The sequence below is a fragment of the Cyrtonyx montezumae genome, unplaced genomic scaffold (genome assembly GCF_038088225.1).
Source record: "Cyrtonyx montezumae isolate F1298 unplaced genomic scaffold, pur_monq_1.0 scaffold_10, whole genome shotgun sequence".
In the NCBI taxonomy this organism is placed as follows: Eukaryota; Metazoa; Chordata; class Aves; order Galliformes; family Odontophoridae; genus Cyrtonyx; species Cyrtonyx montezumae.
Genome location: NW_027071826.1, coordinates 12,704,296 through 12,722,740, shown reverse-complemented (window position 1 = coordinate 12,722,740; position 18,445 = coordinate 12,704,296). Strand labels below are relative to the sequence as shown.

The window sequence follows — 18,445 nt, the reverse complement described above, 5'->3', positions numbered from 1 at the left end:
ATCCTCAGCTCTCTCCGTGCTGCCAGGAGAACGATCTCCTGCCTCCAGCCCATTCATTCAGAGCCCTTGCTGCTGCCAGCGTGTGTGACAACCCCTGCCAATTGTGACAGTTGTTTTTGTGAAGGGGGACATCTGTCTACATCAAATCAGGCTGAGGTCTGAAAAGTCATTCACAGAAGCCATGAAATAGTCATTAGTTGGTAAAAAATTACCTCCTTGGTTCAGACAAACCAGTGTCCCAAAAGCAAGAGAAACTGTATCAGCTCTGTACCTACCTAAGCCAGACTGCAGCCTGCTTTGTGTGGTCAGGTGAATCCTTCTAATTGCCCATCTAAAGAGCTTTTTACCTCTATATGCACCTTGAATGTTCTGAAGTGCTAACATAAAAAATATACTCCCCAACATACTCCAAAAAGCAGGAGTTTTTAAAAAATATATCGCTATGTCCAATGACTGTCTCATTGTAAATGTGAGCTGTTTGCAACCTTGAATGGAAGCTCTGGGCTTCTTTCAGGCTTGAGAAGAGAAGGCTGAGAGGGGATCTCATCCGTACTATCAATACCTAAAGGGCAGGAGGCAACTGGATGAGACAGGACTCTTTTCAGTGATGTGTAGTGATAGGCCAAGGGGCAATGGCCAAAAACTGGAATGTAGGAAGTTCCACACAAACATGCAGAACAACTTCTTTACAGGGAGATTGATGGAGCACTGGAACAGGCTGCTCACGGAGGCTGTGGAGCCTTCCTCTTTGGAGATATTTAAGACCTACTTTGACGCCTATTTGTGCAGCCTGATGTAGGGAACCTGCGTTAGCAGGAGGATTGGGCTTGATTATGCCCCAGTAGTTTTGTAGACTCCTACAGATGGGGCTGTCCAGGAGTAGTTTCAACATGAGCCCAACTGTATTCTTGGCATCTTATTTCTCTGTTGGTTGGTTCTCTAAATTGTTTGTTTACCTTTAAGGCTGCAAGGCCAAAAGTTAAAAAACCCAAACCCATACAGTTGGTGCCAACAAAGCAAATCAAAGATATAGATTTTTAAACAAAGATAAAATGACATGGACAACATTTAAGCATTTAAAGCATGACAAGAATTAGTACATTATTCAGTGAATGGGAATTTTCATTAACTCTTGACTGTCTGACTGATGCAACGTATCTGCAGAATAAATGCATTAGCAGTTCAGTGTTTCTTTAATTTTTGCACAGAAGCATCAATTTTTTTTTGTCAGATCACATTCTGTAACACAATATCAATCTTGCCATATCCATGTTCTAGACGGGCTTTTGGGATTCTGCTGTAATTATGTAAAAAAAATGAAATATTTCAAAATATGATTGACAGCTTGATTACAATAATGCATGTGATTAAATTCAGGGTGTGCTGGTGTAACGAAGGAGGGAATGTCAGTGGTAATTAACTGTATTTTTGTTAAATTTTGTTGAGCATTTCTTGCTCTTGGGGTGGAGTATACTGAAACCAATGAGACACCTAGTGGTAGCAATTTTTTAGACCTTCTCAGTACCATTAGGGACTCGGAGAAAACAAGTTCTTATGCAAATCATATATTTTGTTACATGTCATGTAAATTTTATGTAGATTAGTGTGGTCATGAACACTAAGAGTATACTGTGAAGCAGCATGACAGGAAGAATTCCATGCTATGTCTGCATACAGAAGAGCTGCAGTGTTTTTTTTCCTTCTCCAGACAGCTAGTTCTGGATAAAACAGCTTGCCAGAAGACAGAAAAACGTGGATTATAATTGTATTCAATAGTTTATTTTTACTTCTCATGATATGGTATTTTCTCCCGCAGAAATACTAAATGTCTTTCACCATTTCTCCTCACTTTGCCATAAAGAATGTTTGGATGAGGCATTTTGAAGCATACAATATGAACTGCTTTCATTATTCGTTTTCTCAGAACAATAAACTCCTTGGATAAAAACGGTCATTTCCAATCTTATGAAAGATCTCAGGTATTTAGGGTGTTGCCTGGATTTAAAAGAAAAAGATTAACTATAGGTTAAATCTTCTCCTTGTAGCGTCGCTCTTCCTCCAAGTATTAGATAAAAGCAAAGAAAACAATTTGTTATTTCCTTGATTCAGATGATTCCAGGCTGTGTGCACGAGAGGACACAGCCGTGCGGCCCCACTGCTCTGCTAATTGCTGACACTGCTATTCCACTGACCATCTCTTCCAGAAGTTTTATTTCGAACTGCCTTCTTTACTACTGCAACTCTCATTCCAGGCCACTATCTTTCCCTCTTCTCCATATTTTATTCTTTTTTTTGAAGGTGCTGACATGTCAGAAACCAGGTTACCTGTATTCCTTCTATTTTTGGGGAGTGAAGAAACAGGTTAGAACTAACAGAAAGTTTTAGAATGTATTTACTATTTACTGATCGTAAACTCTTTGAACAGCTGTGACAACATTCTCCTCTGTATCTGGGTACCACTCAGTAATCCTTGCTTTCTATAGTAAAAATACGTAAATAAAATGCAATATAATATAACAAAGTGAAGTATAAATACATAAACTAACATCCTCATTTATTTTATGCAAAAGAAAACGCCAAGGAGATTGCTAGAGAAAATTATTGCTGCAGTCGTTTAAAAATTAACTGTGGAAAACCTATGCTAACCTAGTGATCTTGGAAGCAATGGCAATGTCTTTAAGCAGTGGGAAACGTGGAATTGCAGATCAAGAGTAGTTATACAAGGTCTCGCAAAACATGGAGCTCTGCCTATTTCCATCAAAAGAGAGTTTAAAAATACATAGCCTCATTCTTCCCTGCATTTTGCTAGAGCACAGTCGCCTTAGGAAAACATTATTTGATCAGTAAGTCTATTGCTAAGGGTAAGCTCACCTCATTCAAGAGTTCTGTATCCTCTGAGCTACAAAGCATAATAAATAATAAGTTTATACATTCCTAGTTTCTTATTTAAATAGCACACAGTGAGAACACCACTGCAATTTAGCAGAGAAGTGTTTGGAGGTATGCTAATGACCAGAAGAAAATTTCAAACCTCCATAATGTGCTTTAATCACCAGCTGGAGATCAAAAGCCACCATGTGATTTTATACAGCATGGGCAGCTTCCAGAACTGCCTTACATGGAAAGAGATCAATGGTAAAATTGGTAGATACAGCAAAGCTTTTGCAATAAAAGCGTTTTATGTATCTTGTTCAAAGCATTTAAGTGCCTTTTAGATCACTGATTGAACCATAGACATTATAAAGTGGAACCTTTTAATACCAAAATAAATTTGCAGAGTAAAATTCCATTATAGGAAAAAGCATTGCACTGCAACAGGATAGATAATAATTCTTTCACATGTAATGTTTGATGATAAACAGAAGTTCTTTGTATTATTATAGTTAGACTCCATGTACTGCTGTTTGTCTGCGTGTGAACGTATCTACATTGTAGGATATCCACTGCTCCCCAGATAAAACGTGTGCGTACCTATAAATATAGCTTCTAAGATGAAGGCGCTTCACATCCAAGACAGTCTGGTTGTTTATTTTTAAGTTAAAAAAAAACTGCCCATGCCTATGAGTTTTGGACCTTGACCAAAGGAAACATAGTTTAGAAACTCGTGGAAGTCCTTTAATTGGGATTAACTTAGTGTGCTTCAAACAAGATTCAGTCTCAGAAGCTTCAAGTTATTTAAAATGATTCCCTTTAACAGCTTCAAATTATATGTCTGCTAGCATCAGAAAACTTTAGGAAATAAAGTGAAACTTCCACCAGATCTGACTATGTAGCATTCTTTCCACAACATTTCATTAACTCCTCTAATACTCCATCTCTTCTTTATTAAATTTGTGGGTAATCGGTACAGGCTGGACCTCTTCTTCCCCATATTCAATTCCCTCTTTGACAATTTATTTAATATGAGGAATGAATACAGAGAAAATTTCCAAAAGGCTGCAATATTTACAAACACGTTTCTTCCCTCTGCATCTTAATTTTGAACTTAGTATGTTTTCAACAGTATAATTAAGAATGGCCTTGTAATTTGTAATACTGAACTGGGAGTCAGGAAATCCAGGACTTTGGCATTTATTAAAAATCGCCTTTGTTGCATCAGGCTAAACAAACTTCAGCCAGCATCTCCATGTCTGATTCTTTATTTTTTTAATTGGATATAAATAGGTATTTGCTTTATTAAGTTCTTTCTTACCTTTCTTGAATGAGAAAATTGCAGGTGTCAGCCCTATCTCACATAGAATAATTTAGATAGTGGTGTAATATCTGTATCGATCAAATGAGTTTTCTCTTCAGATGGATTGAACATAAAAATTATAGCTGATTCTCTCTGGTTTCTTCTTCACTGCATTCTCAACGAATTCCTAAACAAAAATTTAAATGCCTATCTAATCAAGTACAAAGATTAGTTCAACTTGTAAAGATAATTGGAAAGGTTTTAAACCTGTTATAATCAATTTTATTTCCAACTAACTTTTAATAGTGCTCCATACAGTAGGATGTACCTCTCTGCTAAAATATACATCGCTCTGACGTAACCGGGCAGACCTCCTTGGGTGCTCTTAAATGTATATTAATGGATGAACAAAGACAACTCTGGAGTGTTGTGCTGGTACTCTTAGAAAACAGCAACTACCCTTTCAAATATTAATAAAGATACATTAAAGCAAAAAAAAAGCCCACACCTTTTGTTTTATTTTTACATGTCTTTCCACAAAGGAAAATACTGTGAAATGTGAATGAGAGAAAAAAAAGGAAATAAATTTGCAGTAACCACATTCTTCCCTGGTGTCAGTATAGTCACACACAAGATTACACTTTGATGTGATTGGAAGCATAATTCTTTGTGCACTGTGGTGGATGGCAATACAAGGAAGGCTACTGAGTCAGGATCTGCTTCTTAGTAATTAATCATGCCACTGTTTCTTCTGAAACGGTTTGTGACCTCTACCCATATTTTTAGCAAAATATTTTTGGGCTTATGCTTCAAAAATATTGCTATTTGAAGCAAATATCATAGCAATTTTTAAAAACTCTTGTCTGTGCTCCTCAAACCCACATGAAGAAATGTGAAGAACATCAAGTACAAATTCTATTGCGCCATTTATAACTTTTTAAACCCAAAAGTCACTTTGTCTTTTTATAAAGATATGAACAACAATTTTGAGGTTTTATGGCAAAAAATTTCAAGAATATTTACTGGAACTATATTTTCGTATCTGGATTGTAGCTTGCATAATTGTATTTGTATATGGAAAAGCACGTGTGCATCTTTTACTCCAATATGCCCTTCCTGAAGACCTATGGTCCATGAATCACAGCCTGACAAGAGCTACAATAAAGCAGAAATCAGCCTCACTGAAGTGTAAATAGTGTATCTCTCTAGCTCTCACTAGCTGCAGACAATTTTCATTTTCTTATTTGGTGTTTTTCCTGGAACTGTCATATCCTCGCATTCCTATATTGCATTCTATCCAGCTTTGTGAGAAAGCACTGAAACAACTTAAGACACATGAGCTAGACTTTTATTTAACATTGCCTAAAATTCTCTGTTTTCTTCCTGTAGAATGAATCTATGAAGTCTGTATCAGTTGTGTAATTAACTGAGGATTTTGAGTCCACTGCAGGAATAGTCCTAAATTTCTCCCTGTAATGGGAATGTGGAAACGTAACTCACATTTCTTTTAGAACTGATGAGTACATGTAGCTCTCGTGCAAGAATAGCCATTTGAGAGAAACCTTAGTCTGGAGATTCATCAGCCTTCTGAAAACTGTCAAAGTTAATCAACCTGGTTATTTTATGAGATGCCAGCTTAGAAGAATTCATGCTATAGTTCGATCTGTATCACTTCAGACACTCTTGTAAAACCATATTTGAGATGTGATTCTTTATCTTTCATGGCTAAAGTATCCAACTGCTTATATAATATAGTCCAATATATATTGGATATTTAATGCAATTCTAGAGGTGCATTTGAACCTTTAACTGCTGTACTTGTAGTGCACACATACATTGGATTGCTCATTTTGCTTAAGATTAGAGAACTTTTATTGAATGAACACCCTTTCTGTGGAGAAGAATCGAACACAATTACCAAATCTAAGATAATTTTTAAAGCACACTTGAAAGTTGTAGTCAGTGCATTCCAGGAATCCTCTTACTACACATTACAGTGAAGGATGATAATGAGAAACCCACACTACGTTTTGATAGTTTGGTCAATACCTGCTTGTTCTGAAATCTAGTAAAAAAATTAGTAGTATGTAGTGGTCATCCAAGAAAAGTGGTGGCCACTTTGGATTCAGTTAACTCTTGAAGAATCTCCAGCTATAGCAGTATTTAAGCAAATGCATTCGCACTGGCTAAACAAAAGCCCAACCCTTTAGTGCATGGAAGCATAATATATGAAAAGTCTCTGTTCAGATGGTTTTGATAAAAAGAAACAGGATTTGTGAGTCATATCTGTAGCTTTTGCTTAAAACTGAACTGATTTTTCCATCCAAACAGGGAAAAATCAGAGGCAGAGTGAGGTCAAGGCTTCTCTCTTCATGTGAGAAAGTTTTCTGGACCAACTTCAGATGGGATAGCATAAATTATTTTAGGTCTCTATGGCCTTGTTCTTAAGACTGTTTTCAGAATGTCATTCTGAAGATCAGCTTTTCTCTGTAGTTCTGATAATTTTGTTTTGGAACTAGAACACTAACTTGTATTAAATTAAAATGGGATTAGTGAGTAGAATTTGAATATTTATTAGATTTCTCATTTTATTTTCCATATTGACATCTTCAAATGTTTTATGAGCTCAGTAGTCCTGATATTAACTAGAAAGGATGGTCCTTTGACTGAAATACTGTCACAGAATCACAGAAGGTGACTGGAAGTGACCTCTGGAAATCATCTAGTCCACCCTTCCTGCTAAATAAGGCTTCACATAAAAGTATCTGGGTGGGTTTTGAAGATCTCCAGGGAAGTCCACAACCTCTCTGGGAATCTCGTTCCAGCGTTCTGTCACCCTCAAAGTAAGAAAGCTCTTTCTCATGTTCAGATGGAATATCTTGTGTTCCCGTTTGTGCCCATTGCCTCTTGTCCTGTTGCTGCTCACCACTGCAAAGAGCCTGGCCCCATCTACCTGACACCCATCAGTGTAAGTTTTGATAAGATCTTGTCTCAGTATTCTCCAAGCATGTGTGGTAGCAGCATCTTCTACACCTCTTGAGCAGACTTTTTGGCACCATCATATTCAGAACAGCTCAAATTCTCGAATGTCTGCAGGACCACTAGTCCAGATTTCTATCATTCCCAATATAGGCTAGGCTTTCAAAGGAATCTTCTCTGTATTATCATGCTTAATGTACCATGGAATGATAGCTTGGTTTTAAACTTTATGCACTAAGATTGCACCATGTGGAGATGGTGGCCGTGTCCTTTTATTTTCTGCCTCATCCTCTGAAATCCCCTTTTGGGAATGCCTCTAAGCATATTCTGTGCCTGTTTAAAGCTACACAGCTTGGCAGACCAGGTGTGGGAATGCATGAATTTGTAGCCAAAGAACAACAGCTGTCAAGTGGGTCAGCATCACTGGGTAAACCAATACTTTGTGATTTGACTTAGATGCGAGAAATGGGGTCAAGCTGGGAAAACAGAGCGATCCGAAGTGAGCATGGGGTCTTGGATGACGGCCTCTCGTTGAGCACCTCTGTTACAGAGGACCACAGAGATGGCTGCCAAGGGCTGCTCTGGGCTGATGTGGTGCTTGATCCTCTCCAGCAACCGTCCCACACTGTCTGCTGTTAAGGTCATCGCCTCACAGTATGAGCCTGACAGAAGAGCCACAAGCCCAGCCCGCTCACGGACTACACCTCCCAGCGTCCCCCGCGCGCCAGACTGGGCGGACCGGCGGGCGACAGTAGCCAATAGGAGCGAGCGATGCTGGGAGGCGGGCTCGGGGGGCGGGCGGCAGCAGCCAATAGGAGCGAGCGATGCTGGGAGGCGGGCTCGGGGGCGGGAGTGCCGCCGCAGAACCGCGGGCAGTGCGGGAATTTCGGACGACGCGGAAGGAGCGGCGGCCGGGCTCGGGGTGCGGAGGAGGTAGTGGGAGCGGCGGCGGCGGCTGCTTCTGGGGCTGCTACGTTATCTTTTTTCTTCCTTTAGGCTGCGAGCTCCGGGGCGCCTTCTCGCTTCTCTTTCGGCCTGCCCTGCGTTCTCCACCGTTCCCTCTCTGGTGGAGTTGGCGCGGTGCGGGCCCTCCGCCGCTCCTTCCGGGGCAGCAGAGCCGGTCCCGAGGGGTGGAGAGAGCGAGACAAGGCGGGCTTCGCTCACGTTCGCTGAACGCCGCCACGAAACCGTGGGTAGTGTGTTTCTGCAGTGGAAGCAGTAGGTCACTTCTACTGGCAGTGTGGAGTGCAGGCTCTTGTTCCTTGCTGGCAGAAACTCACTGGAAAACAGTCCTTTAGAGCTGATCATTTGCTCGATCAGATGAGTGGTGCTGTGCTCATCGTGTCTGTTGAAGTTTCCATGGAAATAAATAGGAGGCATTACTTTCATAGTGATCTGTGTAGCATTCCCCTTACTTACAAACCCCCAAGTCACTATTCGTTGGCTTTAGGATTGGGATAGTTGTGTAATAAGTGGGTTAAGCTGGTTCTGGCAGTGGTTGTGGTTTTCATTTCCTGTGTCTTGCTCTTTGCATTTCTTTACACAATGGCAGATATGTCTAACTTGGTTGCCTTCTTTGATTTTCAACTTCAACTTAAGGCTTTTTTTTTTTAATTTAAATTTCATGGAAATGCATAGGCCTGTTGTATCATTACCAATAATATAAAAACTTTTGTGGGACTTCCTGTAGTTATTTATGGGTCAGGAGACTGGTACCTTCTTTGTGTACCTTTAGTTCTAAGGATAATCCTGCAGTTAGGTTGCCTGTTTCCTTTTTTGCAGGCAGACCTAGAAGCCTTGCCATGACTAATGAGCATTGTTAATAACAGATGTTAAAGGTGAATGGAAGCAGAGGTCACCAGCATGCTTTCTCACTGCTGAGAGTGAAAATGGGCCCTGTTGGGATCAACAGCCATAAAAATGACAGGAGGATCAGGAAGAAACCAGTCTGAATTGCCACACAGCAGAAATATGTCCATCAAAATATGATTTATAGTAATTACAAAGTTTCACTGAGAATGGACGCCAGTGCAAACTGGGAAGTGGCTATGTGTGTTTCTTCTAAGAGTTCAATTATTGCAATTGCTGCAGACAACATTTGTAAAATTAACAGTACTAATGGCACTACTGCTCCAAAATTGTCTGCATAGCTCAAGCAGTTTATTCTTAACTTCTTCCAACATGCTTTATTAGGCAGAAGAAGAAAAAATAGCCTTCGTGTTACTGAGAATCTTTCATCTGTTTACGTTTGTTAGAAGTCAGGTCTGTCTGGAACGTAGTGTAACTCCATAAAATGTTGCTGTTTCCAGTCTCACACCTTGAAAATTGTTCTTATCAGGTACCTTAGCTGAGTAGGGTTCTATCTATTTGATGCTTGTGTGGTAGTATAATACTTGATGTCTATGGCGCTCCTTCCAGGGAATTCAGGTGGTTGCTGGCACTGATGAACTGAGCTTCACAATGCCTCTTAAATGGAAAATAAATGCCTCTTAAATGGAGGAGTGATTGAGATGCAGGAAAAGTAAAGGTAATAATAATAAAAAAAAGTAATTTAAAAGATGATTTTAGGGAAAAGTAGATGTCTGTATTCCAGCTATTGAAAGCAAGTGGGCAGTTGTACATTAGGTTTACAGGTTCATAAGTTTCCTGACAAATCCCTCATGTTTGCTGTTTTGTGAGCGGAAGAACACGTGGAATGGCAGAATTTGTACTGCAATCTCAGAATCTGTTTTTATTTATTTATTTATTTTTGCTATTATTTTTTTTTCCGCTTTGTACTTTAATGTAGAAAGGTTTTGTAGTCCAAAGGTCTTTCAGCTTTTGATCGGTTGAGTATCTTAACTGATTTATCCAAATAAACGTGATCATTGCTTAAATATTCTCATGGATAACAGCTTTTTTATTATTATTTTTTTAAAAAGAGTGCTTTCATAGTCTTGTGGATGCTGCCCATTGAAAGTGATCAGTGTTTGGCACCTATGGCCTACTGATAGTTTGACCAACTTGTAAGTAGGCACACTGCCATCGGAACAGATGGATATGAATATAGACAGCCAAGAAACCATGTATGTGTATCTAGTATATTTGTTAAGGGCAGAGATCCCAGCTGGGGATGCTCAAACTTATGTCCATTTTCAATTTTTGTTTTTTGTGGGTAAAGAGAAGTCATTGTTAATTTTTTTTTAAACTAAATACTTTCAGGCTTAGAATTATTGACTGCATTGAATGACAATAACCAAAATGAGAACTGACAGATCCTTCCTTAATACCTATTTCAAGTGAGCTTAATTCTCTTTAAAGGGAATCCACTATCAACTGTGAAAGTCAAGGATACTAAATGTATCAAAACTTTTGTTTGACTGGCTTGCTAACTTTACTGAAGAAGATGCTGTGAATTTTGCTTTTACTGTACAGTGTCTGTCCAGCATTCAGGCACCCTAATTACATCTATTCAAGTCTCTCTGGAATTATTTGTAGCAACTCTGAAGTCATGTTGCAGTCTCTTCACTCCTCTTTATGTCCTCTTCATATCTCTCAAATGGTTATCTTGAGACCTATTTACTCACCTTGTGTGCTTTTTTTCTACCTTGTAGAATATTATAGTGATCACAGTCTTGATGTGTATCTGAGTCCATTGGGTTACTGCTGATTTTTGCACTTTTTTTTCCTTACCTGTGTCAGTCCTAGAGTTCCAAACTTTTTATTTTCCTGTTACCTCCTTTAATGGCTTCAGTCAGTGCTTTCTGATATTGTCTTTTCTTTCCTGATGTGGATGCACTGAGAAGCTGCTGACCTTGCTGGCCGGTGTCAGTGCGTTGCCATTCCTACCTCTGTTTCTTCTGGTGCTTTGTATCACTTTCCCATTTTCATGATCTTAGCTGAACTTGCATCTGATGCTTGGAAGTCTCATTTTTTCTTTTAATTCTGTAGAAAAGCTGGAGGGAGAATCTTCCTCGAAGACAGTATGCTGTATATCCCATTGGAAATAGAAAAAAAACACCAACAGAGAGACAATAGAATATGAGTGAAATTATAGGTTCATAGGTTCGGTGACAGGCATTACTTGGGGAAGGAAAGTTCCTGATTGTGTTAATAGGTGAGAGAAGACCCTTTTAGAGGATGTAACACTTTCAGAACAGCTGCTACAATTATGTGATGTTCTTTATTTGGAAAACTAAAAGAAGTTCTTTAAGATATCGTAAGAAAGTTAACAAAAGTTTTCCTCTTCTAGTCCTATTAAGAAATGCATTTACATTAGGGCTGTAGCATTGATTAGCTAAACTAATGAGGGAAATTAATGAAGATAGACTTTTCTATCCAGACATTTCATGAATTGTGTGTTAACATTCCTTCCTGCTTTCATAAACAAAATCAAATGAAAATCCCAGCAGTCAGAGCTTCATCTTTTATGAAATGACTGGAGCTCTTTGCACACCTTTCATTTTCATAACGTAGTTGGAAAGATCATGTCTTTGTAATAACAAATAAAAGTACTTTCAAGTAAATAGAGCTAGTACACACCTTACCTTGGTGTGCCCTTGCTTTCAGCAGGTTTTTCTCTGACTCAAAGCTTTGTGAAAAAGCCCAAACATGTTCTTGCTTGCAGCGAGGTCTGCTTTGCCTTGTTCATTCCAACGAGCTGTTACTTTACTTCTAGGAGTGCTGCTTATCTGGAACCTGACACTGGGACGTCACAACAACGTTAATTTTACATCTGTAGTGTCCAGATATGTAGTTAGGTACTAACTTTTTGGTGATTAAGTACTGTCCTGTGAATGATAAGTAGATTCACTCCTGTTGCTTGCAGTTCTATAGGAGAAAAACACAATTAACTGTTTGGATGACTATTTTTTCTGATATTTTCATACAGATAGAAGGAATCTCTGAGAAGTGTTGATATTACTGCTTTGTTTGTTATGTAAATGTTGATACCTTTCCCTATTATTACTGAAAACGTGGACTGTCTGTTGCTTCATGAATAGACATGTTAAACTCTGGGAAAACTGATGAGCTTTGTTTCCTTAGTTTACTTTTTTTTAAGTTCAGAATTACAATCAGTTGTGATCAGTTTAGTATGATGGATTCTGAGGGTTTTTTTTATTATACAATGTCTTCTAATAGGTTTCTTGTGAAGATTTTTGCTTTCCAATTTTCTTTTTCTGAAGCCTGGAGAAATTTGTTGTTTTTGTTCAGGATTCACGCAAATGAAATTACTAACTGTATTTCTTCTAAAGCACAGTCATAGTAACAAATTAAACAACGTACATAGAAAGCTATCAGAAGCAAAAACAAGCATAGAGCACTGTCACAAGAAATAACATGAAAATAATTCTAGTCAGCACATAATCCTTGCTTTTTTCTGTTTTTCCTTCCATTCATTCCTCCTCCCGCTCTGCAGTTAAAATGCCATATATTAAGAAGACTGCTGGAAAAAAGGCCCCTGCAAAAAGGAAACTTGCTGAAGTGTTTGCTGTGGGGGAAGTTCTAACAGACACATCAAGAAAAGAATGGAAATTAGGTGTTCCTATAGGGCAAGGAGGCTTTGGACGCCTATACCTTGGTAAGTCTGTTGGTCTTTGGTATTGCTTTGCAGTGAGATATTTATGCTTGTTTAGTACAATAAATAAGACCCTAAGTTAGAAACTCAGAGTATCTTCAACTTATCTTTTTGGCTAGAAGCACGGCTTGGTTCATATTCTTGGAAAAATTGACAAAAGTGGGGAAATGGACATTGTAAACACTGAGTTTTAAGAGGTCCCAATATTTTATTTTATTTTTTAGCAGTGAAAAGACAGTTGAATATTCAATATTATAGAGTTTTGGTCAGGCTGGAAGAAATGATACTTACATGGGTGTACTTGTCTTGTGAACTGAAACCTCCTGTGCACGTTCTGTGGACACTACTGATAGCATGGTTTCTGGCTTCTTCACTGCATTGTAAACTCCTGATGTGAGTTGGATACTTTTATCAAGTACTCGATGTTTGGGACAGATTGTAGGGTTGGACCTTGCTGTTTAAAGCATCACCACAAGCCCTGTTTTACAATGTTTATTGAATTCAGTGTAAACTTTTGATGAAGAGTGTTCTGTAATTAGTCTGTTTTTTGAACAGATGAATAGGGAAAAGAGTTCTTGAGGATAACTCAGGGAATCAAAAAATCTTGTTTTGCTCTTAGTCATTTTTTGAAGAATTCTGAAGGGAGAAAATGTAGGTGATCCTGTTAACAATCCTTCCCCTAAACATCTTTACTTGTTACAATAAGATTGCAGTCAATTCATGCTAATTTAAGACAAGGTGCATTATTACTTAGCATCTGAATGAACAGAATGTAGCTTAAGTAGATTAAGAGATAAAACAGAACTAGTAGATGTTTTTTTGCCAAAGAAGCCTTCCGCTTACTTAGCCTTGCTCACTAAGCTACTGAATTCAGAGACTGGAGTTAGAGCTCACTCAAGTTATGTAGATCCTTGTGTTAAGAATGCCTGTACTGTTCAAGCCAAAGCCTGTCCACTATATGCTTAATTATGATTTGCACAAAGCTGTGCTCTTGACTCCTTCTGTGTTTGGTACTTGCCTAACTTAATATCTTTTATACCTGTTTCCCCTTTGTGACAGCTATCAACTGCTTTGTGCCAACAGTCACTTTTGGATATGTAAGATGACAGAATTAGAAAGAATGTTATTTCTGTCTTTATGCCCTCGACTCTGTGTTCATCAAAGTCCTAGAAAATGAAGGAAATGCTATTGACTGGGAAAAGATTTTTAAATAATAGATGAAGAATGCCTTTATTTAGTAAACGGCCTGTTCTCAAATAGAAGGGAGAATGTGAGACCGTGTCCATACAAAATAGTCTTGCCTTTTATAGTAGCTCTCTTGCCAAAGTCTAAGGTACTGATACATGCTTATGTCAGTACTTAATTGCTCAGTCATTTCTTCCTGCGTAGCAAATAAGTACACGTTTTGTGACAGCTTCCTCTCATATTACTAATATACCCTTTCTTTTTTACAGCTGATGTTAATTCTTCGAAGTCGGTTGGTGGTGATGCACCTTATGTTGTAAAAGTGGTAAGAGAGCATTTGAATCTTTACTTCACAAACTGAAAATGTTTTAAATTACACGTTATTCTGAAACAAACATCTTCTCACTAAAAATAATAGTTTCACAATTTGTTGTTGGAATGTGCTTTAAGTCTCAATCAGAACTGTGGTGATGCAGAGGAATTCTGAGACATGGAATTGTTGTTTATAGGAGGAAAACAGTAAGACATCTGCAGAGTTGAGAAGAGTTCATGAAATGGGTCAGATCCTGTTTCGTTTGCTGCGTATTATAAATAGCCCAAATATGAAAAAAAAGCCCAAAATCTGGATAGCTTTTGGACAATTTTTGTGATTCAAGAATAAGTCTGTGTGAACTGTTGCTCACTGGATGTTGGGAAGCTGACAGATGGCTTGGGAGTGGAAACAGCAAAACGTTGATTCCCAGTGTCCCTACAGATATAAAGTTGTTTAAACACTTTATCATAAAACACATACGTATTCTATTTTCTAGTGAATTAACATGATATGGAGGCATAATTTTTCAATTTTTGATCAGATAGAGGAAACAGCAATGTTGGTTGGTAGCTCGTATTTTAGCCTGCTGAAGTAAATCAGCAAGCCCTTTTTATAAGATAAAATTTTCTTTTGTTTAATATTAAGCTAACGGAAGGCTTGTTTAACTTGATTTAATTATAATTCTGTCTTCCTAAGGTAAATGTATAAATTATTTTTTCTTCTATTTTGTTGGATTATTTTGCATAGATCCTGCTATTGTAAAATAGTTGTTGTCAAATCAGTGTGGAAAAAAAAACAACCATGTGGGAATGGACATAATAAATGGTCTGGGTCTACAGTCTTGGCAGTTTTTGGCCCTGTGATGAAAGTAGATATCAGAAAGCTTTACAAGAACTTCTCAGTTCGAAAAGAAACACAGTTCAGAGGTGTGGCAGTTTAATCTGAAATGCTTTACTGTGATAGCTTGCCACTTCCAAATATGTAAATATTCCTAACTTTTTTTCCCCCAAAATTAGAATATGGGGTTAATTTAAAATATACTTTAGTTATTATTTGCCTTTAATCGTGGTATTTATATAAGCTGATGACAAGGAAAATTGTGGGGTACTTTTCTTGGCACCCAAGGTTCTGCTGGTGGTGACTCTTTCTGAAATGTTGTAACTTATTTAAGGAAAAAAAAGGCACCACATAACAATGCAAACGTCAAACTGCAGTGCTTTCAGTGTCCCAAGGTGGGCTACAAATATGGTGAAAGGTCCAGAGGGAAAGATGTATGAGGGGCAGCTGAGGTCTCTTGGTGTGTTCAGCTCAGAGCAGAGGAGCTGAGGGGAGGCCTCATGGTGGCCTGCAGCTCCTCACAGGGAGCAGGGGAGCAGTGCTGAGCTCTGTTCTCTTTGACAGCAGCAGGGCCCGAGGGAATGGCATGGAGCTGTGTCAGGGCAGGCTAGGTGGGGGTTAGGCAAAGGTTGTTCACCGGTGGTTGGTTGGGCACTGGAAACTCCTGGGCTGTTGCATGGTGCTGTCCCAGCTTCCACGCATCCAGCCTGCACTGTCAAAGAAAGAGTGTCCATTCTGTAAGAATTGGCTATTCTCCAAGGAGCAGACACTCAAGTTATCAGCAGTGGTTTGCCTCTGAGTGGCATTGGCCCCAAATGCCAGGCTCATGCTGAGTTTTGACAGTTGGAACTGAGTAGAGAACCAGTTTGACTTGCTTGTTATAGCATCAGATACACATTATTTTATGTTGTGCATGATTACTGACACCTTCTTTCCCCAAGGTTCAAACCTATTCATTTGTTTTTCTTCCCTCCACTTTGGGATCTGATAATAAGAAGAGTTATGATAACTTCTGGTTTGATCAGAGATTTGTAAATACCCCCATTTCTAATCTCCCCAACGACCACTCGATTTTAATTTGTGTTTTATAGTTTTGTGTTGGTGGCAATAAAGAGTAGCCTAGTTTTGTGCTGCCCTCACAAATGACACATAACATACTATGCCTCTACAATCTACTATAACATGGCTATGGGTAAGGGTCTATTTTCTAATGCCTGGGTGATTCCTACTAGATCCAAAGCAGAGTGGTTAACAGCTTTGAACAATTATTAGTGTTTAACAAAATATGTGCTTCTGTAATAATGTTCTTCAAATTAAGCTATTAAAGCAGGATGGAAATTGGCTTAGTCTTTGACATATCCTCATAGTATTGATGTCTGAGCAGTACAAAATGAATTACAGCTTTTATTTCAGAAGAAATGCTTTTTAAACATGTGGACCTTTCAGATGTCATTGTTCAGGAGTGGATGCAGAGTTTAATAACACTATTAAATTGCTGACTTACAGAGATTGGAATTCTTAAAATACTACCTGAAGAAATTTGAGTTTTGACTTGTTCTCCGTAATCTCTTCCATTGTAACTTTTCTAATTAGAGCTTAATTTCAGTTCTTCAAGGAGTGTGTTTTGAGTGACTGTGGGCGTAAGTTGTAGAAATCCGTGTTTGAAGTTTTTCTGGTCTTCGTGTGTTGTAAGATGAGTAGTATGGCAGATAGTGGGCATCATCATCTGAGCCCTTTTAATGTGCATTTATTTGTCCTTATGTGGACCTAACGATGTTATAGGAATCAGTGTAATAGTCAGCATGAATGTCTGTTTTATCAGTAAATAATTTCCTCAAGTATGACAGGATTCCAAATTTTCAGCATTTGCTCTGAGTAGAGACATTTTTTTTTCGGCAGAGGCATGATTTTTTGATGATTTATTTAAAGATAACTATTTTAAGAATTTTTAACACCTACAGTTTTTTCACTGTATTTTAGTAGCAATAGCATTCTTCAAATCATATGTAGACTTTGTTCTAGTTAAGAGTATTAACTGAATATACTATGTGGATACAAGCAAATGGGTTCAGTATCGTTCATCCAAGACAACCAAAATAAAAATTCAAATGTTTAACTCTTCTCCATTGTATGTAAACTGTTTATAACTGATAAGTATCCATAGAAGATAAGAAAGTGAAAGTAGTTATGCATGCTTCGAAGTTTCTGTGCATATATCAGTAGGTTGAATTGGTTTTTTTGGGGGGGTTCCTGGCTCAGGTCTAAAGCTTGAAGGAGGGGCCAGAAAATGTCTGTCTTGGTTCCTCTGTTTCTGGGGGCAATGCTGCTGCAGAAAGTGAAATGGAGACAGGCTTTTTAATTGTGTTCAGGTCTTGGACTCGTGACTAGGCTTGATATGTAGTCTTAATTGTGACTGATTTTCCTACTTTACCTGTAAACCAATAAATAAGATGCACATTAAAGGCCTTGTTCTCCAGTGTGTTTGATCTCTTTCATTATTTGTTACTGTTAGACAGTAGTAAACCTTTAGTTGCTGTGGTGCAGTCTGACATTTAATGATTTTCTGGATTGCTGCATCTGCATTTAAAAATTATGGCTTTAACCATTTAAGATCAATGTTATATATCTTGTTTATGTCATGTGATTTCTGGTTGTTATTGCTGGTAATCATACACTTTGTTTTCTTTTCATTTTGGAATATCAAATGTTTTCACTGAGAAGGAATGAGTTTGGACATCATTGAGTAGCCAGACTAACATAAGTTGCTGAAGCTTATCTGAAAATCAATCACTTAGAAAGTGCAGGTGTTGATTTCACTTTTTTCTTCTTCACTAACTTCTGAAAATGTGTAGTTAAGGTACTTAGATACCTGCAATTCTTGCAGTATTTCAAAGCTTTGGTGTTTTCAGACCAATTTCTCTCTTGCACTTCGCTTGTAATATGCAGCTGCTATAGCTTATCCAAGGAAGCTTAAACTCAAATTCATTGCATAAGTATCTACCTTGCGTTTAAGCTAAAGTCAAAATAAGTGTACTTCTTCAGTTAGAGAGAACTTAAGAAATCTTATGTAATTTTTACCTTGATCAAGTGAAGTATGAAGGGAGCAAAATACCTTATGTTCAACAAGAATTTAACTTTTATGGAGATTTTTCTTTCCAATTGTTTCAGATGTTATTTAAGCTCACTAATGAGTACTGCAGCTGTGGCAATTCAATGTTAATTTGGAAAATCTGAGATAATAAATGTTGCTTAATGTTTATTCCTAAACTGTTATTGCCAATTACTGGTAATATTTCTATATGTTTCAGTTGTTATTTTTTTTTTTATTCTTCCTTGTTATGGGAAAGAATTTTTTAGGTACCTTTACTGTTAAGCAGTTTGTAATAAAAATAACTTTTTA

The 18,445-nt window shown here is 38.0% G+C and overlaps 1 protein-coding gene across 1 annotated transcript in view; it reads left to right on the top strand.

Annotated features, from left to right (window-relative positions):
• The first annotated feature begins 7,994 nt into the window (after positions 1–7,994).
• VRK1 (VRK serine/threonine kinase 1) overlaps positions 7,995–18,445 on the top strand; it is a 29,609-nt gene continuing 19,158 nt past the window's right edge. Inside the window, exons 1-3 of the mRNA XM_065750601.1 lie at positions 7,995–8,086; positions 12,552–12,713; positions 14,165–14,220. Of these exons, the coding sequence (XP_065606673.1) occupies positions 12,557–12,713; positions 14,165–14,220 (213 nt within the window). The 5' untranslated portion in view covers positions 7,995–8,086; positions 12,552–12,556. The remainder of the gene's footprint in view (positions 8,087–12,551; positions 12,714–14,164; positions 14,221–18,445) is intronic.